We start from the raw sequence: 27,094 nt of genomic DNA on the forward strand, positions 1-27,094 counted from the left end.
TATTCCTTTTCTTTCCGTTCTTTCTTTTTTTTTTTTTTTTTGTTTTCAATTCTCTTTCCTTCTTTTTGCTTTATATGTTTAAATCTCTCACATACTTAAATATATCCTTAAATATTTTATCCCGAAAAAGTTCCCAAGAGCTCTGCTATTCGATGTTGTAAAATTGAGCTTAAATCTAAACTCGCATAACGTTGTAATAAAAAATAAAAAAGAAAAAATAGGATGAAAACGCATTTCAAATGACAAATAAAAAAGATATATTATTCATCCACATATGATGTATTGGTTTTTCGTTTTTGTATTACGTGAAAAAATGTTACTAAGCTTGGGATTTCGCTAATGAACGGAGGATATATAGATGTTTTGATTAAATTTTTTACTGCTGGCCGAGTAAATAGTGGAAAGTAGAGCCACATATATATATATATATATATATTTAATTTCTGCATTGTTAGATAAAAATCATCATTACCATATTTTTACCTACTATGTTGTTATATTTACATTTTCTGTAATTAAATGCATAAATTAACATATTTTCATAAATATGTATTTTACCAAATGTTTCATATGTGAAATATATATAACGTAGAATAATATTACGTCTTCATAAAGAATCATAATTATAATAATCGTTAAATCGTTGCATCATTGGCAAAGGAGATTATTTTTTTATAATTGTTGATAGTAGAAGCCACATAAAATGGGAATACTTTTTAATAGTAAACGTATCTCTGGCATGCGTCCAAATCTCGTTAACTATTGATTCAGGATTATTTTTTTCGTAGTTTTTTTTCCTAGTACGTTGTATGGATTTAATTTATCAGAGCTCGTCAATCACGTGACGTTGCTTCAACGTAAATGTCAATAGAATGAATATACATTGTTCGATGAAGAATCACCCACGGAACTTAACCCCTTGACATACAATTACAAAAAAAAAAAAAAAGAAAAGAAAAGGAAAGAAAAAAAAGATAGGAAAAAAAAGAGAGCATAGAGCATCTTGAACATTTTAAACAAAACAAAATCGACACACTAGTGAAATAATTGAATAATTTAATAATGTACTGTACGATGTACATCGGAGACCATTCCTTACGTCTCGGAGACGTCAAAATCTACAATGGCACATGAAATGAATGACGTCTCCCAGACGTCATTGTATGTCAAGGGGTTAATGGCCTGTTCTAAAAAAGAACTTGTTACTCTCTACTTCCTTCGTAAGTGTTTGTATATATGTTAAAATGTATTACATCTATATGTATGCAAATACACGTAGATATTGGTATCTAAATGTAATTTCGAATCGATTTTCACAACGAAAATCCATTTTGTCATATTTTCAAATGCCACCCTTCCCCCGCTCGCCCCCACTCCACCCCCTCTACTCCAAAGAAACATTCTTCTATAAGAAAAAAATTACTATTGCGATTGAGTTAAATAAACTATCTGTACTTTTTTCTTCCTTTTCATCTTCTACCTTTCTCACGACACTCTTCTCATTGCTTCATCTTTTCCCTTAGAATATCCCTTAGAATATCCTTTCATCATATTCCTTAACTCATTCCGTTGACATTAAAATGACCCACTTCATATTGTCGGAAATAGATATTCGATCCGCCATTTAATTCTCCTGTTACGATATACATTAAACTTGATATTGGAACATTAAATGTCGAATGACAAAAGGAAAATATGTAGAAGTATATATGTGAGTGTGTATTTATGCGCGTATACCCGCGCGTGTTTTTTTGTTTTTATTATCCTTTTTTATTTTTATTTTCTTCCTTACCTCCTTTTTTATTTTCTTACTTCCTTTTTTCTTTTCATTCTTTTCTTTTCCTTCGTGATAACCGGCTTTCATAATCGTAATATCATTACATAAACATGATCGCACGAAGACGATTTATTAAGAAACGGATTAATTACGCGAAATAAATAAATTATCCCTTTTCTCTCTCTCACTATTAAACAATCGAAAGTATCATGTCTTCGAGAAGACCTTTTCAATTTTTGTTTGATACTGCAGATTGCTATTTATTTATTCCTTCTCTATTTTTCTTTCACTCTTTCAATAGAAAACTTTATGGGTTTATTTGAAAATCGTTGTATGAATATCTAGTAGAATCAATTTGCATGTACGAATATATCAGAATGCTTTACAAACGTTAGAATTGATTTTCAAATTGAAACATCTCAAGATCGATACTCGAGAAGTTATTATCGAAATCTGGGACATTGTAAATTTTTTATAAAGTTTAAACAAATAATCACAAAATCTGTGGTACTTCAAATAAAATTTCATTAGAAAGAGGACGAGGAATTTATTTTGCATTCATAGAACATTCAAAGTTTTTAAATATTATTATTAAAGATAATATGTTTTATAAGATCGTACGATCTTATTGACAATCGATAAATTATTTGCTAATATAATTTATTTGCTGAACTGAGAAAGAAGGAGAGAGAGAGAGAGAGAGAGAGAGAAAAGAAAGAGAAAGAGAAAGAAAAAAGATATATACATATTTGGAATTGTTGCGGTAATTTCAAAGTAGTAAGAGAGCTTCGTGAGAGAGAAACCAGTTGTACCGCCGATTGTTTGAACGACTTGAAATCGATTTTCCTACGGTTATTCACCTTTGCGGAACGTGTAGGTAACGTCTCACAAAAGCGGAATGATCGATGAAAAGTTATAACTGATACTTTTGTGGGACTGGTAGCTCTTTGATATCCACGGCACTTATTGGCTCATAGACCTAATTAACAAAACTACGCCAAGATAACAAATGATTGCTTGTTTAACTTTTTAATAATAAATTAATAAAATACGTATATATATATATATAATTATTTACTTTAGAAGATGAACGATTTTTATTTGTCATCTATGGATGAAAAAAAAATTCATCGAAAAAAAGAAGTATTAAAAATTAATTTGTTCTCACTTTATTTCCAATTTTAATGAAATAAATAAAAGATATGTCAATGAAATTATTTCTGAGATATCATCAAAATATAGATATTTGAATTGATGAAATTGTGTGATATCTAATAACTAATATAATGGATCATTCAAACTTCAATTAATCGAAGAACCGATTACACGAAAGCCGGACAATCCAGATATCGATTTGTCAAAATACTCAGGCAAACTAGAACATTCTGAAACGTAAAGATGAATACTAAAAACGATAATTTTTCTTTTTTCTTGTTGATGCTTTGCTTTACAGAAGAAAGAATGAACGTTTCTAGGAATATAGAAAAACTTAAATATTTTATATTTTTTTTTTTTTTCGTAATTTATTTGATATATACTTTACGTGAAAGAAATTTGAAAAGTTATTATTTCAGACATTTTGATATTTTGGATTACCAACCGCAATGGTTATTCATCATTTATGATTCATGATACTGTAGCTAATGAGTCCAATTATGTGCAATAATATGAATAATAAAATAGAAATACATCCTATATCAATGTATAAAATTAATAGCTGTCAAAAAAGAAAAAAAATAATTATAATAATATAAATGTTATAATATTTACATAAAAATTTTGATTTCATGACCGAAATTGTCGACAATTTATCGAGTGGCTGAATGTTAAGTGATTGATAATTGTTGCATCTAGAACAGAGAAATGCGTTCTAAATTTCGGGAACAGGAAAACATACACAAGTAACAACGAAACGCTCGAGCAAACAGATCCGTTTAGGACAGACAACAAGCAATTCTTTATCGTTGTTCTCGATAGAACGTCGGTAAATTTATTTCACGGGTTCATTTCATTTTTCCCTCATTGGATATTTTATTCCTCAATGAAAAATTGATTTATTTCAATCGAATGGACACACGTTAATCTGAATTATCTCGTATCTTTTATTCGAATTAATTAAAGGGTCAATCATTTGGAAATAATTATTATTATTACGAGATAAATAGCTTTTGTTTCTTTTTTTTTTCTATCTTTCTTTCTTTCATCAGAAAGATAAGTATCCTATGTATTATCCTTCATTTTTTCTTTACCAATCAATTAGAATAATCTTGAACTATTGATGGGAAAAAAAGCTAAAGAAATAAACAAACAAACAAACAAACAAATAAATAAATAAATAAAAGAAAAAAAGATAATGAAAAAACGTTTAAAATTCATAATTAATTTCATTCTGCTTGTACGACGGTTCTGACGTCAACATACGACGATGACGACGACAACGACAACTACGACGAAAGGGACAGGGATCTTTTCGCAGGATTATCGATTTTCAACGTTTCCAGGTTTCTGGAGCGACACGTGCAGTGCGCAAACTCTGAGGTCGTGCCACCGACTCACGAAGATTCCGTGTGGTCACGGAGCGTCGCGAGCGTCGCGAGAGCGTCGTCGCCATGACGAAATTCCGCGAAAAAGAGTCTACTTTTCTCGAGTCAAGAGTATTCCATCTCTCTCCCTCTTTCTTTTCCATTGTCTGTCATTCTTCATCTACTAGAATTTACCATCATCCTTTGTGCCATTCCTCTAATACGTGTATAGAAAATTCCGAGGGAAAATGTCGACGGATCATCAGTCTTTTTTAATTTTTTCTTTTTTTCTTCTTTATTTTTTCCATAAACGCGATGATTTTACGATCGGTTTTTAATTCGAATTAATATAATACATATACACATACACACGTACAGGCACACATATACACACATATATATGTACATACATATATATACATACGTATACATATCAGGTGTTTCAATTGCTTCGAAAATGATTGAAGATATTCGTGTCAGCTTTGTGTGCTTCCTGATCATAACTTCGATCGTCCTCTCTGATGGTAAGTGATGGATTATGTATTTCTTCTTATCTACCATCTTCTTATCTTCCCTTGTTTATGTATGTGTTTGTGCATGTATATAAACTATGTCCGATTTATATGTATACACGCGATTATTTTTCTAAGTATTAGAAAATAAAATAAAAAGATAAAAAAAATAAAAATAAAAAGAAAAGCATGGAGAAAGAAAAAAAAAAAAACGAATATTGAAATACCATCGTAGTGATAATTATTTGATTTTTTCAATGGCCTCGTAGTGATTTATGATAAGATCGCGTTTACATTTTCTAAATGAGACCTTATATTCTTTATTATATATTCTTGTAGATGACATCAAGCAGATTATTTAGCAACAATTATAGCCTGTATATATTTAAAACAAACATAACATATATGCATGCTTACGTGCCTTTAATATTTTCCACGTGACACTTCTATGCCTTTGCCTTTAGCGCGTTAAAATTTTTAGTTTAATTCAAAATTATATATGTATGTATGTGTATTATTTTATTTTAATTTTTTCCCTTTTTCTTTACATTTCGATTAACGTAGTTCTCTCGTTGTTCGTTCATTTAAAATTATTTATCATAATAAATTATATTGTCATCGATAACACAATTAATTGATTATATGCAATATACGTAATATTTACAGAAAGACATATGATATCTAACAATTGTTCTCTATTATATTCTTACATCAATCTTCATTCAAATGTCGATCTAATAAACGAGATTTTATGTTAGCTCTATTAACCTTAACATGATTTCACCAAGTGTACGATATACATACGTAATAAGTTTTCCTTCGATAAGCAGGTCAATTTATGACGAAAGAACATCGAACTCATGCTGCTTCCGAACGGCCAAACGATTTATGGTGTTATCAATGCAGTACCATGCCTGATGGGGAATTGTGTTCCGATCTTTCCACTAATCACAGTTCCTTTATTCAAAAGTGTCAGGACGATAAAAGAATTTGCATGGTAAGGAATTTAATATTATAAAAAAGAAGAAAGACTAATAAAAAAAAAAAAAAGAAATAAGTAAATGAACGTATCTGTATCTGAATAAAATATCAAAATATAAATAATAAAATGTTACGATATTGACATTTTATATATATAAAAAAAAAAAAAAAAGAAATTAAAATATAATTAAATTAATATAAATATGATATAAATACAAAATGATCTTTCTTTTGAATCAACATAAAAGAAAAAAAAATTATATATATATATATATATATATATATATATATATATAATTTTAAACAAATATGATTTGTTCAATCGAGTTTTCTTTCTTTTTTCTTTTCTCTTTTTTATTTTTTTTTACAGGTGAAGCGATTTTCTTATACGACGAGTACAGAAAATTCGACTTCCAGTCCTCAATTATGGTCGTTGGAAAGAAATTGTACGAGCAAATGTGAGCCCGGTTGCATCGTTATCGGTGAAAGAACGAAACTTTACGCTTGCACCGCCTGTTGTGATAAATCTTTGTGCAATACCGGAACCGGAACTGCCAACGATCTTACGATGAAAGAAATCAATTTCGTTTTAGCTCTTATACTTCAAATCGTATTAACAATTACCATGTATCCATCGTGACATTATCGATAAAATATTAAAAAATATTAAGTTTCACGCACTTCTCTTTTTATTTCATTCAAACTAATAAAAAAAATCCTATCCTTATTTATAGTTACTAAATATTTCGAAAATGTTAAAAGAGAAACAACTTCCGGAAGTAGTTTATTCGTTCGTTTTCGGTCCGTAATACGAGACGAATATCATGATCTTCTTGGAAGATAGATGATCTAGAATTTTCCCGTGAATTTACATAATTTTAGAGATCTACCTTACAGTCAGTTCGAACAGTTTTCATCCATCGGTTGATGAAATTTCAATTTTTTAATTAACTATTTTCTCTTTACCGTTATTTGCAATGATATTGGTATTAAACGTATATATATATATACGTATACAAATGATAATTATATAAAGAATAATCCTTTATTCGTGAAATTGTTATTATCGTATACATTGACGTAACAATCTAATTATCGTCGAACCTGTAAAACAATTACTTGCTGAGTTAGTTCATGCCGCAGGTGGTCGATATGGCAATATAGATAGAGAATTCCTTGAGATTCGATAAATTCGAAAAGAGACAGTTTGTCAGTGGAAGATCGGAGAAGAGAGTACTTACGTTGGACATAAAGCCGCCATTATTAGAACTTGTGCCGGTTGCCAAGTACTTGACTGGTGTGCTTTTTCTAGCCCCGCAACGATGCGTTTGCATTCGTCGATGCGATGCGTTCTCGGCTTCGCAGAATATCCGGCTCGCTCGTCCTTCTCTGTCTCGTCTTCTATCTTTTTCTTTTCTCTGTTTCTGTCTCTTTCTCTTTCTTTCTCTCTTTCTTTCTCTTTCCCTCTCTATCTCTCTCTTTCTCGTGGGCGCGTGGTTTCGTCGTTTTCCTCGTCCATGTGCTCGCCAGTTGCAACGCGTACCGCGTACCAAACGAATGCACTTTTGATTAGACCTTAATTAGAAAGAATTTCCTCCTTTAGTTTAATCCAGCGATGTTTCCAAGTCGTAGTTTTCACAAATTACGATTCCCTATTTCTCTCTCTCTTTCTCTCGCTCTATCTTTTTTTATTTATTTATTTTTTTTATTTATTTTTTCCCCTCCCATAAATTATATCCGGAGATTTTCCATTGAAATCGTTTGAAAAACTATCCAGTTGTTTCACGTATTGATCCATGACTCCACTTGTTTCCTCTACCGAGAACAATTTTAACGAAGAATGATTTCACCCGTTAAGATTTGATAGATCTGATACGTCATATCGTATCATTCATTGTCATTCAGTGTCAGTTGTTGTCATTGCCGTCAAAGTCATTCTATTCGTATGTGTTAACGTTTTGTAAAATTGACTGACTTTATATATATATATATATATATATGTGAGTATGTGTGTGTGTATATAATACATACTATTCGATGTCGTTGGTACACGCTCGTTAATATTCACCGTAATTCGCTTTATTCAACAACTAGTACTTCGGCCAAAGTTTAACGAGTGCGAGCGTATAAAGAGTCGAGTGGCGAAAGGAGTGTAGTTGAAATTATTAAACGTTCGAGTGTTTCCGACATAACGCGCGAGCGTTATTTAGCCAGTGGAAAAACGATTTGCCCGTATAAATTGTGATTTTCTATGTTTCTCTCTTATTCTCTCTTATTCCCTCTTTCTCTCTCTTTCCCTTTCTGTCTCTTTCTCTTTCTGTCTCTTTCTCTCTCTCTCTCGTGGGTGTATAGGTATACGTAAAATTTTATCATGCGTTTCGAGTATCACGGAGAAAGATAGAGATAGAGATAGAGGGAGAGAAAGAGAGAGAAAAAGAGAGAGAGAAGGAGAGAGAGTAGGAGAGAGAGAGAGAGAGAGAGCGAGTCTGTGCGAAAGCAACCGTACGGAATTTAATTAATGTGACAAGGTGCAAGCATGCCACAATCGAAACTCTCGAGTTTACTAGTAACGACCTGGTTGCTCGGTACGATAGCCTGTAAATCGCGCGTCGACGAGCTCATTCAAAGTTTCATCGAATATGAGATCATTTATCCGAGAATAATAACGGATAATCTATCCTCATCGTTACGTGATCATCGATTACCATTCGAAAATCATTCGAGGAATCTACAGGAGGAAACGACGATCTACGTTATTATTAAAAATTGGACGTTGAGAACTACGATCAATGATCGATTAATACTTTCGAAGGATCTTCATTTACGAGGAGGAAAATATTTCAATAAAAATTTCGACTGTGATCTAAGACACGGAATCGTCGAAAACAATGAAAATATTTCGTCTGTTGTTTTAACGATTTGTTTGGATGAAATTTATGCATTTATCATTATCGATGGTAGATCCTACTTCGTTGAACCATTGACGAATGGCCGGCATATATTTTACGAATCGAATAATACCGGATGGTGGTCGTCATCGAAAAAATCGTCGAGAAGTAAGAAAAAATTTTTAATAACCCAATACGAATGCACTTTTGAAACAGCTATTACAAACGAGCGTAACGTTATAAAGATTTTATTCATATTCATTCGTTAAAAAATATCTTTCGTTTTAATCATTAAAAGAATATTCATATTATATATATATATACATTTATAATTTACGGTATAAATATTTTAACGTAGATTCAACAAATATTAATCTTCGGATATGTATTAATAATTTATTTTACAATGAAAAAAATTAAATAAAATCTTAACAATATGTATGTATATATATATATATATATATGTGTGTGTGTGTAGTTATATAAAAGTTTTCTAATTTCAAAGTTAAATGCATGTTATAAAGAGAGAGAGAGAGAGAGAGAGAGAGAGAGAAAGAGAAAAAAAAAGAAAAAGTTAAAACGTTATTTCAATTGACATTCCCCTATAATATACCGGCACACCCACGCTAACGTATCTAGGAATTGTTGCAGATAGATTCGAACGAGAGATCGAGTGTTTATATAGTTTCCCAACGTTGCATCGGTATTAACATTTGTATGCTACGTCCTAGACGTGTCCACCAGTAGCTCTTGTATTCTTAGTAAAACGTTATAGATCCTCTCCACCTGCCATGCTACGACAAACATGTGCTATGACCCAGTTCCTATCTCTCTCTCTCTTCCCCTCTCTCCCTCTTTTTTCACTTCTCTCTCTCTCTCTCTCTCTCTTTTTCTCACTTCCCTCTCTCTCTTTCTCTTTCTTTCTCTTTCTTTTTATCTTTTCTCTCTCTCTCTCTCTCTCTCTCTCTTTTTCTCTCTCTCTCTCTCTATCTTCTCTCTCACTTTATATACAAATACATTCGTAGGAATGTATATACATTTCATTATGATGTCTATTTACAACGTAAATATAAATCGTATTACTCCGTACAGGATCGAAGGATTTCTCTCTCTCTCTCTCTCCCAGTCTGATTCTCTCTCTCTCCCAGTCTGATTCTCTCTCTCTTTCTTTCTTTAGCTTTTTTCTCCCTCCTCAAAATTTGTTTATCTTCTTTCAGATTTTGGTCCATCGATCGAAATTTTCCCTTTGTATTATACCAAGAAAAAGGATGAATCAAGAAATTTTACAAGACGATTGAAACGAGAAATTCCAAGCATTAAAAGTAATAATGGATTTTATAATCTCACCGGAGATGTCTTTGACATGGAAAATTTTGATCTCGGTGTTGAGGACAATGAGGATTTCTTGAAAAAGGATGAGGACGTTATGATCGAACGATTGCCACAAAGGAATGATCCCGAAGATGTCGGTTATTTTTCTAATCCATCTTGGAGCAGAAGCAAAGTACCGAGTATATGAAACTTCTTCCCTTTTTTTTACTCTTTCTTTCTTTCTCACTCTCACTCTCATTCTCTCTCTCTCTCTCTCTCTCTCTCGTTTCTTGCACTTTGTTTTCCACAACATAATCAATTACTTAATTAATTAATCAAAAAATTAATTAATTAATTAATTAATTGGTTGTTTGAATAATCGACCTATATAAAATTCATTCTTTTGTGGGAAACAATTAATATGCGCCATTTTATAACGTCGTATCAATTATCACTTCGTTGAAATTAGCCAATTGAAAATTCCAATACCAAGATGGTTTAATAAATATCACTATGTCTCATATAATTACGTTACAAATAATTATAATGATATTTTATTATAACCCATTGACGTAGAAAGGAAACAATTGCCACGACGATGGTTGGAGGTTGCAATTGCTGTAGATTATTCCGTCATTGAGTTTCACGGTCCACGTGTTCAACAATACGTTCTGGCATTACTCAATATTGTGAGTAAACATTATATAGTGTTATTTTATTTCTTTTCCTTTTCAGATATTTCACTTTTTTCCATATTGAATCTTATTAACGATACAAAGAGGCATGGATGTATCATTTATAAGAAAATATAAATTTCATGAAAAATAATTTCATTAATTATTAATTATTAATGAGAACAATTTTTTTTTCTTTCTTCTTTTTTCTTTTTCTTCTACTTTTTATTTTTATTTTTCTTTTATTTTTCATTTCTCATTCCGACGATTAAAATGCCTACAAAATCGTAATACTACTTTGACCAGACGAAGAATGTGATCAATTTGTATTTAATTGCCACTCGATTTATCTCTTTGAATGAGCTCTATAAACGAAGCTCCATAAACGTTCAAAACTTTTCAGTTTTTATCTTCGATTTTACGACGAAAGTAGAAACGAGTTTAAACGAAACGTAATTCCCCGTATTAATTAGCAATTTACTTACTGAAAAGCTTAAGGAGAGACAGATAGGATTATGATATGGCTAAAGAAAACTTTAAATTTTTATTAAAAAAAAAACTGTCGATTATATTTGATCGAGTTTATAAGAGAGATATACAAATATTGAAATGTGACTCTTATTTTTATCATTTTTTAATAATTCAAAAATAAGAAAAATAAGTTGACAGTAGACGTTCGATATTTTAAAATGGAAAAAATGTTTCAGGTCAGTGCCATTTTTAGAGATCCTTCTCTCGACTCGAATATGATTCTCGTCGTTGCTCGTGTAATCCTTTATAAGGAAAAAAAGGACAGTTTGGTAAGATCATTTAAATTTGAATGATTCTTCTACTTAATATATTCTCGAAATGTTAATTATATATGTGTATACGTATCGATTATATTGAATTCTAATGATATCAGTATTCCATACGTAGATTCAAGATGGTAACTCGAAGAGATCATTAGAGAATGTCAACAAGTGGAATCGAAAGCTCTTGTCCTTATCAAAGGACAGTCATGACATAGCAATATGGTTAACTCGTTTGGACATCGGTGGTCCTTCAGGATATGCTCCTGTATCGGGAGTTTGCAATCCTGCGAGATCTTGTACTTTGAATCGAGACGAAGGTTTAACAAGTGCTTTCATTATAGCTCACGAAGTAGCGCACATGTTAGTAAAATTATTATCATTCGAAAGATTTATAAAAATATCTTTTATATAAATAAATATGTATATATGTATATATATATAATTAATTAAAACCTATTGGCTTCTATATTTCTTTTCTAAAGAAAAAAAAAAAAAAAAAGAAAAAAAAGAAAACAAATTCAGACAAATTTAAAATTATTTTTTACATACATACATAAATAGCTTGGGCTTGACTCATGATGGTGATAAAACCGCTGGAAATTTTTGCGTCGAAGAAGCGTCTCTTGGTAGCGTGATGGCTCCTATGGTAGCTGCGACCTTCCATCATTTTTATTGGTCTACATGTTCCAAGAAAGAATTCCATCGAAAAGTCAAGTAACGTTGTAAATTACTTATCTCTTATTGTTCAGCGTAATATACACAGTATCTCACTCTGTAACATCTCACAAACTAATGAATCGACTCGACTATTCTAGACAGTGGTCCTGTTTATTGAATCGACCGAACGACAATAACACTACACGATTGGATATAAACATACAAGAAATGTTTACAATGGATGAACAATGTCGAGTGGAATTTGGCCAAGGGTAAGTTAACATTAATATAAAAGAAAACAAACAAAAAAAAAGAAAGAAACAACTATGAAAATATATCGATCAACTTTTTAATCTTGCGTTCATTCGTTAGTTATCACCTATGTAAAAGTTTTGAAATTCGTGAACCATGTTCACGTTTATGGTGTGGCAATTCTAATATTTCTCAAGCATGCAAAACTAAAAAGGGACCACCGATGGAAGGTACTCTTTGTGGAAAAAATAAAGTAAGATAAACGTATAACAAAGTTTAATTATAACCCACTTGCTCATCTATATATTACAATTAGGATAATTAATTTTTACAGTGGTGTATAAACGGCCGCTGCGAATCCATGGACCGGGAAAGATCGAACTTAGAGCCACTATTTTATAATCCAAGAAATGGAGGATGGAGTGCTTGGAGCTCTTGGAACAAATGTACCAGAACATGTGGCATTGGTATCCAATGTAGATTACGTTCTTGCAACAATCCACGGTAAACGGATTTATCGTGCATATGTTTTTCTTTTTTTTTTTTTTTTTCTTTTTTTGAATTAAAAAAGAAAAAATAAATAAATGATCACGTTATCGTAGACCAGCATACGGTGGGAAATATTGTATGGGTCCGAGCGACGATTGCAAAATTTGCGAGTCAGCTAAATGCACGACGAACGTTGACCTTCGTGCTCAGCAATGTTCAAGACTGATCGGTATTTTAGATTATAAAGAAATATCATCTAAAGTAAATATGACCTGGTTGGCTTACGAGCCCGAGGAACATGAGTTAAAATGCCGATTGATTTGCCGTAGCAAAGAGACCGGAGAAATTTTTTATAGCGGGAAGAACCTAATGAATGGCACTCCTTGTTCCTACGGTTCTACGGATATTTGTATTCAGGTAACGAAGGGAAACTTTCATTATCTATCAGAGATCGAGGAAGGACAAACTGTGTGAATTTCGAAATAACGAATTATTATTCCTTTTCTTTTTTAGGGTGAATGTAGGCGAATGGGTTGCGATAATGTTTTCAATTCAGAAAAGATATTGGATAGTTGTGGTACTTGCAATGGCAATGATACTGATTGCGACCATGTTGTCAACAAGTTTCAACGTAAACTTCGCCGAGGTTAGTTATGGTAACTCCGGTTAAAATTGAATTTTCACCAAGAGAATGAGTGAGAGAGAGAGAGAGAGAGAGAGAGAGAGAGAGAGAGGGAGGGAGAGAATACTACAAGTTTCACTCCAAGTGACCGAGAAACATGAATAATTAATTTACTATTCGCTAAGAGTTAGATCTTATGAGATATATCGTCCACACGAAATTCCCAAACTCAATATCTTCCTATCCTAAAGATAATCAATTAGTAATTCGATTCAATTATTTGTTTGAACGTACGAAATTGTTTCCTGAAAATAAATATTTACATTGAATCGAATAATAGCTCTATTATTTAAAATAATCCATAAATATTATCGAAAATATCGTGCTATGATGAACAAATTAATATTTAATTTAACACGTTTTAAATAATAATAAATTATCGTTGACATTAATTTCGTTGGCTTTTAAAGTTAAAAATAAAGAAAAGAATATGTATATATATATATATATATGTATACATATATAAATAAGAACAAATATCTACTTGCAGCAATGACGCGTGTAGCTGTATTACCACGCAATGGTATTAACATGGCAGTGAATGTTACTATAATGAAAACATCGTTTACCGATAAAATCAGTACAACTTTTGTTATAATGGATGGAAAAAGAAGGCGGCACAAAGTAAAAGATTTTAATACAAAAGGTCATGAGTTATTGGCAGTCGAGGGTATTGCTTTTCGAATTCAAATAATTAGTAATAACAAATATGCCATAAAGACGAGAGGGATAGCTCTGGATGATGTCATCGTATCGGTATAAAAAAAATAATTGAATATCCTTTCTCATTTTCTTTTTTAAATGAAATTTACGATCAGTATTATACTTTACGAAAGTATTGGAACAGATGTTCTTATTGTTTTTTCTTTTTCTTTCTTTTCTTTTCTTTTTTTTTTTTTTTTCTTTTCTTTCTAATTTTCATCATTTTATACAGTTCGCAGTACCGAAAGACGTCGTTAAATCAGGTACATCGATCGCTGTATCTTCACGGTATTCCATAAATCGTAATGAAAGAAATACAGACAAACGATATCTATGGTCAGTGGGTGGATGGAATTTTTGTTCTGTCAGCTGTGGAGGAGGAATACGCAGGAAAATGATTGCTTGTAAGGATGATAAAACTGGAAGAATCGTTTCCAGAAGGAAATGTGCATTTCTTTCCAAGCCTTTCTTAAAAATGGAAACCTGTAACATACAAAGGTAAATATAAAGGTATATATATATATATATATAGATTTAATGATAAATAAAGGCATTATGAATGATGAGCAGATTATAAAATCATTTAAAAAAAGCCAACGCTAAAATTTATTATTGTCAATGTTTTTGTTCCTCATAATTCATTATTCATAATCGTCAATATATTAATCAATCTGTCTATAACATATAAACATTTATAGATACATAGATAATTATTAATTAATTTATAAATGATGAAATTATTTAAAGCGAATAATTTTCTAGTTGCGATTACAAGTGGTTACCAGGACCATGGGAAACATGTTCTGTTACCTGTGGACATTTTGGTATTCAAACACGTCAACTTCATTGCGTACGTTCCTCCTATAATGAGAGTGAAATAATTAGTAGTAATGAATTGGAAGCTTATAGGATTATATTGAGACCTTCTTTATGTGTGGATCATCAACGACCAAGCATCGAGCAAGAATGTAATAGGATAGACTGTTAAAATTGTTGATAGTAATATTTTAGATTCGATTCTTTTTTCTTTTTTCTTTCTTTCTTTTATTTTTTTTTTCTGTTTTTTTTTCTTGTGTTACGAGAATCGCGATTTAGGAGAATTCAGAGAATTCAACTGCTTGTTCTTATAACGCAGATAGTATCTAGTTGGTACATATATATGGTTTTAGAAACAACGATTAATGAAGAATACATCAGGTAATTCGAATGTTTACAGGAATTTTTATAAAAATCGATGTCATTTAATAAGTTAACATTATTTATCTATTGCAGTTGTGACATCACTTGACCTTGACAGTTACATATACGCAAAAGGATATTTCATATTCAGAAAGGGAAAGAATAATCGTAGAGTAAGTTTTCGTAAGTATTTACAAAGTAGGATTGAGTAGACATAATCTATTTTTTTTTTCGACAAATATTAAATCAATTGTTAATTTTTATAGGATTCATATCCGTCTAAAAATCAAAACTGTGATCAAGAAGAACCATAATATAATGCAACGTAAAGATCATTTTTTTTTTTTTTTTTTTTTAATAAAATAATCTATTCTTAAGGGTTTTTTTCCTTTTTTTTTTACTATAATGCGTTTAAATGTGAATTTCATTCTGTATACTATCTTGAATCTTTGGCTTAAATGATTAACGTCAATAATGGACTAGGTTTTATTCGTATCCAAAGTATACATAATGATAACATCGTTGGTGCAAATGAAAGATTTAATAAAACGAAATCTCATATAAGCAAGATGTTATAGCGTTACATATAATGAGAAATATACACTACAATAAAAATATTTACCTCAGATCGTTCTTTAGTATTTTCTTTTTCTATCGTTTTTTTTTTTCTTTTTTACTATCGAATCATTTTTTCCCCCCAATCCTCATCTAAAATGAATGAAAACAACGCGTTCGCTATGCATATATATATATATATATATATATATATATATATATACCAATCTCTCTTATATATTTTTTTTTGTTTTTTGACGAAAGATTTCTTATTAAGTAAATAAAAACTTCGTTTAGTTTGATCAATTAAATCGTCTCGTACATTCGGACACGAAATGTATTCTTGTACTTATCTGACATCAATTCGATATGTTAATTAAATATATATATATATATATATATATATATATATATATATATATTAACCTGATTTAAAGAGACGTGTAAAAGGTAAGATGTAGACGTACAGAGAAAGCCAGTAAAAGATATGCTACTGACTAGAAGCTCGTGAACTTTCCGAAAAACCATGAAAAGCACTTCTCTTTTGTTTTTATGGAAAGATCTATCGATCATTCGTTTCTTTTTTTTTTTATGAATGATCGATCTTATTAGATATTTGTCCTTTTCTTTTTTATCTCTCTCTCTCTCTCTCTCTCTCTCTTCCTCCCTATGGATTTATAATATCGTAATAATAAGTATTGTCTGATTTTCAACTTTAATTACCTTCATTTATATAACTAAGCTTACAAGTTAAAGAACTCGTACTGTCATGGCAAAGGGGCGTCTAAATTAACGACGTCATTGTCGTGCTTGCATGCAGTTAATTAATAGTTGTGAATATTATACGATATCTGTGGTTGTTTATAGTTAAATTAATTGTCAGTTTTTTAACGTGTCTACGTGTGATTATGCACGTATTGTGTGTATGTATATATGTAAGCGTGTATTTATGCTTGTATATATGTACGTATGTATATGTATATATACGTGGACACGCTCATATTTATGGATTCGTAATAATAACGCCACGTGTGTATACGCTGAATCGTTTACTTATATAATATGATATATTTGGATATAATATATTATATTTGATATATCATGTCTGAACGTATCGTAACTGTACGCGTTTGTATATATATATATATATATATATATATATATATATATATATATATATATATATATATATTATTATATATACACATAATATTCTAGGTACAAATAATCTTTACAAAAATATTAATTTGGGAAGGCAAACTTTCAATGATAAGCCATTACTTTTTAAATACTTGCAAATGTAACAATAACGTGAATCGTTTTTATCTATAATCTTGAAATTATAGGGTGACTTTAGTTTTCTCGTTATTTTTTTTTCCTTTTTCCTTTTTCTTATCTTTTCTCTTAAAATCGTTAAAACTCAATCGTCGTTCGTTTTAATTTTTTTTTTCTTTTTTCTTTTTTCTTTTTTTATTTATTTCTGTTGTTTTTTTTCTTTTCGTCATTTTTCCATCCCTCGAGATCATCGTGTAAGATCGTGGAAAAATCGATCGTCGCGCGAGCGTGACGTTGTTCGTAAATTAAGATGACACTCGATTAAAATATCCTTTAATTTTATTAAGATATTCGAAAGACTCGATATTGGCGCAAGTGTTTTTTTATTTTTATTTATTTATTTATTTTTTTTTTTCAACGAAGCATTCGTTGTTTCATACTTGCGCGTATTTCGGATACTACATGGAAGTAGGCTCGACGGAAACTCCTCGTTTCGATAAAATACGCGAAATTATAATTTCAAAATTTTAAACGCGAAACAATTTTGTCATTCCGAGACGACAATGATCTCGTTTAAAAGAAAACAAACATAAAAGAAATATCAAAAGAAATGACCACTTTCGATTTCTACTATATAATTAGCTGATATCGTTAAATAAAAATTTTACCATAGAATTAATTAGAAAGTGGACATTTCTTTCGTGCTCATTTTCATTTCGTATAATAATTAAGAATAAAGTTAATGTATCATAACATAATAAATTATTAATCGTTATTATACACTACTTACATTTATGCCCTTTTTTTTTTTCAATAGGCTTCTAAGAGATTTAATTTTTTGGTAAAATTCGGACATTACAAATCCTATACGTATGCGTGATTGTTACGGCTTCGATATACAAGAGTATATATATATATATATATATATATATATATATATATGTATATATATTCTTGCAAAATTTTATTGTCCCCCACTACCGCCGATTCGCATTCAAACAATTTGCTTATAATTTTCACTAGATCGGTAGGAAGAACATTATTTATATACACATTGAAACAATGTAAAGGAAGACTGTCGTGTTGTTCCTAGCCTATCCTTTAGTTTTGTTTTTTATTTTTTTAAATTCTTCTCTTTCTAACTGCATAATCGCACTCATTATAGCAAGCTCGGGATATAAACCGGCGGAAGGTACGATGAAAAAAAAAAAAAAAAAGAGAAAGAAAATTGTTCATTTTCTAATACAACATAGTAATAGCCGGTTCTTTGGTTATTGGAAACTCTTGATGTTTTCTCCCAATATACAAATTTATAATCTTTCGACGTAGTTGCCTGGGAAGGTGCCAAAATAGCCAGTTCTTTGGCTAGAACCAACATACCATCCATCGTCACATTTTTCCATTACATAGACCGTGTCGCCTTCCTTCAACTCCAATTCGTCCTCATTTTGTGGTCTATAGTTATATAGTGCTCGATATCTGGCAAATTAAACAAATCGATTTAATTCTTTCATTTTCTTTTTTTCACTTTTTCTCTCTCTCTCTCTCTCTCTCTCATACACACACATACACATATACACACATACACACATGTACATACACATGCTCGCTCACTCTCTAATTCTCGCTCTCTAACTCTCTATTGTATTTTAATAGAAATGTGTGTTAAAATTTTCACAAAGAAACTTACGGTACTGGTTCAGAGTGCGTGTCTATATGTAATGTTTCGTTGATATGAGATACCTGCAGCTTGCTTCCTCCCATTCGTGGCTTTAATTAAAATTATAACAAATATATTTGATTATATAAATAAGAGAAACGATTAAATAATCGATTGAAAATTTTCGCTCACCAGTGAATTATAGTGGGGCTGTGTTGTGTTCATGTTAACCGGTATAGACGGCACATAATGATGAGGACCCATACTCATCTTCCCACCAGCTGATCCATTGGCTAAAAGACTATGCGCTGCCGGCGATGCGATTGGTTTGTTTTGTACTGGGGTCTCTGAGGAAAAAAAATTTTTTTTTTTTTTTTTTTTTATTTATATATATATATTTTTTTATTATATATATATATATATTATTATATATATATTATTATATATATATATTATATATATATTTTTCTTTTTATATATATATATATATATATAAATAAGAAATGTGATTCGTAGTCAATCAAATTTAATAAAGATTTTTATATAAAATTTTACCTGATCTAAGTCCAGGTTCACTGATAACTTCGACATAAGAAATTGGGAATATTCCCTTTCTGTTACCGATTCGTCCTTCGTACCAATTTTCGTCGACTCTTCTAGTCAAAACTACAAGTTCACCTGAGAAAGAAAAGAAAAAAAAAAAGAAAAGAAAAAAGAAAAAGAAAAAATTAGAAAAAATAAAAAAGAATAAAAAAAAAGAAAAAAGAAAAGAACAAATCGTTATTTTCAAGAAAAACATCAATATCTTTCATATAGTAGTACGATAATAGAAACTTATGAGTTTACCCTTGGCCAATGATAATTCCAGATTGGTCTGCGCCACGAAGTTGAACTTAGCGCGTGCCTGTCCTTCGTATGGTTTCTTCGGTGTAGTTCTCATTCCATCGTAAGGTAAAATCTGCTTGGACAAGCATGTTCGGTTAAAAATTGATCGATGAATTATTGCCGTATTACGTAACTTTTAATTTAGGTCATGTTATTACCTCGACGTAGTTAAAGGGAAACAGACCGACCATTGCATTGTGTTCACCCTCGTACCAATTTTTATCAACCTGACGTCTAACAAAAATTATATCTCCACGGCGGAAAGTCAATTCGCGAGAAGATTGTCCAACGAAATTGTAAAGAGCTCTTGCCAGTAATCGTGGCTCCGGAGTTTGTTCCTGTGATCTGCTTCTATGGCTAAGATCATCCACGAAGTCATCGTAACGATTTAACGGAATCGGTGATTTTTGTGACGGTCTAGATAAAAAAAGAAAAGAAAAATGAAATAAATAAATAAAGAAATAAATAAAAAAAAAAAAAAAAAAAAAAAAAAATAATAAAAGATCAATACAATCGATCAATTTTATATATTGTAATACATTCCATATAAAACATACATATGCATATATATATATATATATATATATATATATATATATATATATATATGCTAAATCGTAAGACTCGTACGATATTCAATTACCTGACACCTGCGTTTATTTTTAGTATCGTATAGAATTTTATGCAAATGCGAAATTCATGACGTCACATTAAAAAAGATGTTACTCAATGAAATATTTATATTGACTCACATGAAATTGTCCGTATGTCTTCTAGAATCTATATCGTGCAATTCCTGAAGATATTTCCGACGTCTTTCTTCCTGATAAACACGTCGCATATTTTCCGCGCTTCTTCTTGCAAGTTCTTCCTCGCTCAAGGGCTCCTTCGCTTCTGTGCGTACTGGCGAACGATAATGAATCGTTACTTCGCCCTCCACATAGCGCCTCGGAGATTCTATTTCCATAAGATTAAATAATTAAAATCATTTTTACAGATTCGTTGTTACATAAATTATATTTCCAGTTTTCTTTTTATCCCTCTTTTATTATTCCTTTATTAGACAAATTACGATTGTAAATTATACTTTAACATTATAATATTATTATCCCATGACAAATTTGTGGAGGAAGAATTTAATGGCGGAAGAAAAAGAATAATAAAAAAAAAAAAAAAAAAAATTGGATCTAAAAGATAACGCCAGAATGACCTACTTTAAGGTCGTAACTTGTTAAGCGGTTAACTCGGAAACATATGGCTTCGTTATGTCGTGAGAAAGGAATGAGTTAAAATAAGGAAAATATTTAAATGGATATTTGAACGTTCGCGATCATTTATGTATTTACATATAGTAAGTATATCGAGAACAAAAACAAAAATAAAAAAGAAAAGAAAAGCAACGATAAAAAAAAAAAAAAAAAAAAAAAGAAAAAAGAAAGAAGAAGAAGAAGAAAAAAGAAACTGAAAGCCCTTAAGACGAAAACATTTCTTATTTCCTTGATTAAAACATTCCAATTTATTAAACTGACATTGATCATGAAAAATAAATGAATTTTAATAAAATCGATATAGAAACGAGACATTACGCTTTACTTTTTAAATCGGACTCGACGACGGGCTGTCGTAAAAATATTTTCATTTCGTTTTATCGAGCGATTTTCATTCTAAAAATCAAATCGATATATCGTCTATGTCAACTGGCACGAAGTTCAATGACACGAAAATGCGAATCTGTCAATCGACTAACGCGTACATTCGCTTGGATGCACGGAGATGATGCGACTGATAAAGCAAACGTCACTACTGGCCAATTTTGCCGGGGAATATCTTATTCGCGCAAGCGCAGTTAACATATAGGATATAACACACTCGCTCTTTCTCATCGCAAAAAAAGAAAACTTGTGAACGTCCTAAGTAAACATATATATGTACGTTATTATCTAATAGAAGTTCGCCTAGAAAAGTTTCAGAACGATCTTAGAAAGTACTTGGGTTTCCCACATAAAAGATTCCAAGCCGATGGTTTTAACACGCGAATCAAAAGTTTAATATATATTTCTTATCGCTAAATAACTTTTTTATAAGTGCAAAGAAAAGAAAAGAAAAGAAAAGTCACGACGACGAAAAGAACGACGGAGAAATGCTTTTTTTTCTTTTCTTTTATTTTTTTTTTTTTTTTCAGTTTGTTTCTTTCTCCCCGTTCTTATTATTAATTTTATCGAGGTACAGTGGCAAATTTAAAAATTCAAATCAAAATCTGAATCAACGAAAAACTAATGGATATAACGGTATTAGGCCGACACGATTGATACATAAGATACAAGATAGATATATTGTACATATGCATATGTATATACTCATTGTTCGTGGAAACGTATGGGTGCGTTTTTACTGACTGTACGGAATCGGGCCGTAGACCGAGGGAAGCGTGCTTCCGGTTCCTGAGTGCGGTCCACCGATCTGTCTGACGCGATCGGCTAGAGGGCTCGTGGTTTCGCTGTTCGTCGAAGCGTCTTGATCGACGACCCGTGAAGATCGAGCTAGATCGTTCACAGTAACGTTTCGATTATGCAAATCGATCATCGAATTCTTATAATTGTTCACAAGCTGTGGAGATTGTAATTCCTTCCAATAGGAAAGATCGTTGAAAGATTTGTTGAACGTTCCTAATGTGGGCTTCTCCTCGGGTTTTTTCATGATAGATTTATAAGATGAATCGTCATTGTTTTTGGTGATTGTAAAATTGTCATTGGTCTGATTCGAATCATCCATAATAGTTGTCAGCTGACACTTGATTGGTCGATCGTAATCCTGAAGTAAAGCTACGTCAACGGTATAATTTTTTAAATACTTTCTATCAGACTCTTCGATCATTTCGTATCGTTCGTTAACATTTCTCAAATCCAAAGGAGGTGGAATTCTTTTCGATCCACTTCTAGACAATCGATTTTCATTTAAAACATTTAATTGAACGCACGAGGCATAATACTTTCTATCCTCCTCGCAAATCGGTTTCATCGAACCACGCAAATTCATTGAATTTCCAAAATCCATTCTTGTACCGTTCACAGAAAGCCGTGCGATTTTCAACGATTTTTCATCTTGTCTCGAAAGATCCGGCATCGATTGACAAAAATCTTCGGGATTTCGTTCGTACTTGTACGATGCCGACCAACGATTACGATCGTCGTTCGATTTTTCCACATTTGAATTTTGATATTGCGATAAATTGTCAATTATTAATTTACGACTCTCGATTTCCGATTCGAAACGATTTAACAGTTTCAAACCATCGCTTTCTATTCTATCGTTCGTAGAACTTTCAAGGCATCGTTCGTATTGATTTTGAATTCTATTATCATATCGATCGATAGTAGATTCTTTTTCACAAGAATCATTAACATTATTCGAATTTTTTCTTTCGAATTCATACTTCTTTTTCAATTGAACGCCACTAAATTTCTCATCACATTCCAAAGATTCACCAACCGTGCCTATGCGAGAGAATCTAGGAATTCTCGATTCTTCCAAAAGTTCCGGACTGTTCAACTTAGTTTGAGATTTCCGGCCGTTCATACTGCTTACCGAGGATTGATTACTCTGACTGGTAAGAGTTTCAGTGCTACCAAATTTACCGGGTTGTCTTAAAACTTCCGTTCTAACGTTCTTGTTGAAACATCTACCCGAATCCAAAGAATGCTGAATATTCTTCTCCTCATCATTATGCAAATTATTCGTATTAATCATTCCGAAAAACTGTCTCCTTAGATATCTATTATGTTCAAATATCTCGTGAAGTCTTTCTCTGCTACCAGAGTATTCCTCGTTTTCTTGAGAAATATTCAAAATACGATCTTTGTACGGTCGAAAATTTATCTTCGATTTTGAAATATCTTCCACAGGGTACGAAACACGATCGACGGTATAATCGTTTTGAAGCTTCAAAGTTTCCATCGATTCTTCCAAATTTATCGGACTGGAAACTTCATAATCATCTTTATTGTAATCTCCATAAAAATATGTTCTTTCGAATTCGGTTTTTGGCTTCCAACTCCATCTGTATGGCAAATTTAATTCCGAATGAACGAAATTCTTATTTCTGCTTTGTTTTGTGTTTGTTTCATTGTCCAAGGAATTCAACGAAATCAACTTTGCCTTTTGTATTTCAGGCATTGAACGTCTGTGGCAGGTCTGTTTCTCGTATTTTCTAGTTTTCATCAAAAATACTGGATTTCGCGAGTGAGATATCCTTTCGAGATCGTTTATGTCGTTCGCCAAACTGGTCCATTGTGGGCTACGTTCGAGATCCTCTACACGTGGCAACATGACGTTCAACATTCCTCAATTATTCTTCTCTCATTGTTATTTGAAAATTTCTTTGACAATTTTATTCACTTGAAATTTTTCACCAATAAATTTTGATTCACATATTCATAGTTATACATTTGTAAAGTTCTCTGATAAAATGTGTAACATATATATATATATATATATATATATATATATATATATATATATATTTGTTAAAGATTAAATCAATATTTATTACGTAGAATTAATTAAAAGATAAACTATCGGTGTCCTTGTCACAAGACATTTAGTATTTATCATCATCGAACATTTCTACCGATGAGTTCTTATCTACTCGTTCTTTTTAAAATAATCTCAAATGGATGGAGTAAACATATCTAGAAAACGAACAAAGCAAAGTTATCGTACAAGATACATCGAGTTAGCTTTTCATTGACCTTACGTCGTCTTTTTCTATATATGTTCCCGTAACGTTTCTATTTGTAAGTATTATTATGATTAATATTTAGTTATAACATCAAACTTTAAAAATAACAAAATAAACCGTTGAATAAATTTATATATCTACATTATGAAAAACTATCGAATTAAATTCAATCATTCTTTCTTATTTTTTTCTTTTTCTCTTTTTTTTTTTCAATAATTTAAGAATCGTTCATGGCGAAACAAATACTTCCATTGATGTTACGCTCCTTGGGCTCTCTCTCTCCCTCTCTCTCTCTCTCTTTTTCTCTTTCTTAAAAAGATGGCTTATCTATCTTCCGGAAGTTGTCTCTGTATGAAGATTTTAATCTTTCCTTCGTTTCTATGCTTCCTCAGAGAGTTAAAAGAAAATTTTTCTCGAGAATGAAAATCTTCGTTTTGGAAAAAAAGAAAGAAAGGAAAAAAAAAAAAACGGAAGGACTATTTATAATTACGTTTTTTTTTTTTTGTTTTCTTTTTTCTTCAATATCTTTTTTTTTTTTTCAAATCGTATGGAAAACATGTATTTGCAGAAAAACAATGAAATTATCTGGCATAGACATTTCTCTTGAGATCGCCCAAGGCCAAATGGGAATTGGCAAAGAAATACGTATCGTATTGGTACTTCAACGAAGTGCTTTGTATCTAATCTTTACACGAGCTCCTTGATTTGTTTACGTCTACACGCGTATACATATACCTACATATGTTAGTACCTATCGACTTATAATTATCATTATTCTGAGTGTGAATTTTTTTTCTTTTTTTTTTCTATATCCTTAAATAAGAAACGAAATCGAAGTAACGTCGTAACTTGAATTGCATCGTGCAATAGAATCAAATATTGCGAAATTATAACACTTGTCGAGCTGGCTACAACGCTTTGAAAGCGAATCGATAATAATAATGATGATAATAATAATAGCAATAACAATGATGATAATAATAATAATAATAATAATAATAATAATAATAATAATAAAAATAACGACGTTAACTTGTACCAACGATAAGTTTCACTTTTGCAAAACTTAGGATCAAAGTGCAATGTACAACACCTGCCGGAAATAAAAAGTTTCTCCTGTTTCACCTCTTCCTTAATCTATTAAAGCCGAAATTAATTAATTAATTAATTTATTAATTATTCAATTAATTAATCACATTAAAATTGTATTACGAAAAACGAACAATGAATTTTTATGACGGAATTTTAAGATATGTTTATATTGAAAAATCTGAAGAAAATTGAAACGAAGAAAGTCAATCACTCATTTTATTATTAAGGATTTATTAATTTTTGTTTTCTAATTAACGAAAGTTCGTGCCAATGTATGATGCTATTAATGCCTCGATGTTTAACGAACGAAACGCTTATAGTCCGATATTAATTCCCGTAACACTTTCGCGCTTTCACGCCGATCGTTTCCGTGGAAATCCGCAATTTACAAGAAGAACGAGCCGAAAACAACAATGACGTTGGTTGTCTGAATCGGAGACGTTCGCAGGCCTATATCGAGAAAGATCTAACGTTCCAACATACTCGAACGGTCGACTTAACGATGCACTATTCCCTTTGTTTATATTTCCTCGCGAGAAAGTTACCTATTTGCACTTTAAGAATCTTAACTCTCTTTTCAATCAAACGTAATGGCCGCCACGATAAATAGAGAACATTTTATTTATGATACCTCCATGATTCACGTTGGTTTCGTATAATTTATTAATTAATCCCTCCATTTCATTTTTTTCAAAAATTAATATTACCCTTCGTTAATCCTTCATAACGAAGATTTTTTATCGTATCTAAAAAAATAAAAAAAAGAAAAAATTTTATACAATGCGTGAAACATGCTTACTACTAATTGTAATTTATAATACGGAAAAAATTAATTAAAAATAAATTTATATACATATATATATATATATATTTTAATTAATTTTTATATATAACTTCGAAGTTATATCTAACATTGTAGAAAGTTAACCAGTATTTTTCGATTGAAGTGCAAAGAAGAGAAAAGAAAATGAAAAAAAAAAAAAGAAAAGAAAAAAGAATGAAAGATAAATTTCAATAAAAATAAAATCGATCGCGAAATTGAAGATAACAAAAAAATTGAAACGATCATTATTTCTTATATAGGAAGAGAGCATTCGACCGGAAACGTATCACGTGCAGGTATAGTCAGCCATGTTTGCGAATATGTGTCGGTTGTCTCAAGCACGTAATACACGCGCAAGGAAACGCGCGAACGAAGTGTGCGATTATCAATTGGCGGCCTTACGTCGTACTCGCGATTATATATTGCGCGTAATACTAACTGCGCATGTCGACGTATTGTTCAGAATTTTTACCGTTTCGTTACGAAAGTGAATGTCATTCTTTAGATCTTTATATCGGACACACGACCATCTATCCTTCGTAAAAAATTCTATTATAATAAATATTCAATGGTTCACATGAACCATAGATGCACTTATCCACCATATATGCACACACTTGATTCAATAATTTTAGAACACAAGTGT

The 27,094-nt window shown here is 31.1% G+C and overlaps 4 protein-coding genes across 8 annotated transcripts in view; 2 read left to right on the top strand and 2 right to left on the bottom strand.

Annotated features, from left to right (window-relative positions):
• LOC124950487 overlaps window positions 1-17,117 on the bottom strand; it is a 57,866-nt gene extending 40,749 nt beyond the window's left edge. Inside the window, exons 1-2 of one of the 2 annotated variants that reach the window (XM_047497241.1) lie at window positions 15,052-17,117; window positions 12,009-14,724 (exon numbers count right to left, since the gene is read on the bottom strand). In XM_047497241.1, coding sequence (XP_047353197.1) covers window positions 12,009-12,162 — 154 coding nt within the window. In that variant the 5' untranslated portion in view covers window positions 12,163-14,724; window positions 15,052-17,117. Of the gene's footprint in view, window positions 1-12,008 lie in introns of both variants that reach the window. The other variant, XM_047497242.1, reaches the window with a different exon arrangement.
• On the top strand, window positions 4,271-6,487 carry LOC124950490. Of its 2 annotated transcripts, none has more exons than XM_047497251.1 (3): window positions 4,271-4,823; window positions 5,639-5,808; window positions 6,163-6,487. In XM_047497251.1, exons 1-3 carry the CDS (start codon window positions 4,700-4,702, stop codon window positions 6,430-6,432), a joined length of 564 nt encoding a protein of 187 aa, XP_047353207.1. In that variant the 5' UTR covers window positions 4,271-4,699; the 3' UTR covers window positions 6,433-6,487. The 2 variants fall into 2 exon arrangements, with proteins under 2 accessions (XP_047353207.1, XP_047353208.1); XM_047497252.1 differs by having other exon boundaries at window positions 4,305-4,823; window positions 5,642-5,808; window positions 6,163-6,485.
• LOC124950488 (A disintegrin and metalloproteinase with thrombospondin motifs 9-like) lies at window positions 7,009-11,494 on the top strand. 3 transcript variants are annotated; one of them, XR_007101379.1, is made up of 4 exons: window positions 7,009-8,848; window positions 9,898-10,184; window positions 10,568-10,680; window positions 11,373-11,465. XR_007101379.1 is itself a non-coding variant. In XM_047497249.1 (4 exons), the coding sequence occupies exons 1-4, from the start codon at window positions 8,329-8,331 to the stop codon at window positions 11,487-11,489; spliced, it is 1,044 nt and encodes a 347-aa protein (XP_047353205.1). In that variant the 5' UTR covers window positions 8,166-8,328; the 3' UTR covers window positions 11,490-11,494. The 3 variants fall into 3 exon arrangements, 2 of the variants coding, with proteins under 2 accessions (XP_047353206.1, XP_047353205.1); XM_047497249.1 differs by having other exon boundaries at window positions 8,166-8,848; window positions 9,898-10,191; window positions 11,373-11,494; XM_047497250.1 differs by lacking the exon at window positions 11,373-11,465 and having other exon boundaries at window positions 10,568-10,703.
• Window positions 17,118-17,322: 205 nt separating the features above from the next.
• The window catches only part of LOC124950492, a 76,690-nt gene continuing 66,918 nt past the window's right edge, over window positions 17,323-27,094 (bottom strand). The window contains exons 24-30 of the mRNA XM_047497255.1: window positions 20,548-20,752; window positions 19,954-20,212; window positions 19,757-19,868; window positions 19,466-19,588; window positions 19,103-19,257; window positions 18,941-19,020; window positions 17,323-18,729 (exon numbers count right to left, since the gene is read on the bottom strand). Coding sequence (XP_047353211.1) covers window positions 18,561-18,729; window positions 18,941-19,020; window positions 19,103-19,257; window positions 19,466-19,588; window positions 19,757-19,868; window positions 19,954-20,212; window positions 20,548-20,752 — 1,103 coding nt within the window. The 3' untranslated portion in view covers window positions 17,323-18,560. The remainder of the gene's footprint in view (window positions 18,730-18,940; window positions 19,021-19,102; window positions 19,258-19,465; window positions 19,589-19,756; window positions 19,869-19,953; window positions 20,213-20,547; window positions 20,753-27,094) is intronic.

The sequence above is a fragment of the Vespa velutina genome, chromosome 7, assembly GCF_912470025.1.
Source record: "Vespa velutina chromosome 7, iVesVel2.1, whole genome shotgun sequence".
NCBI classification, from domain to species: Eukaryota; Metazoa; Arthropoda; class Insecta; order Hymenoptera; family Vespidae; genus Vespa; species Vespa velutina.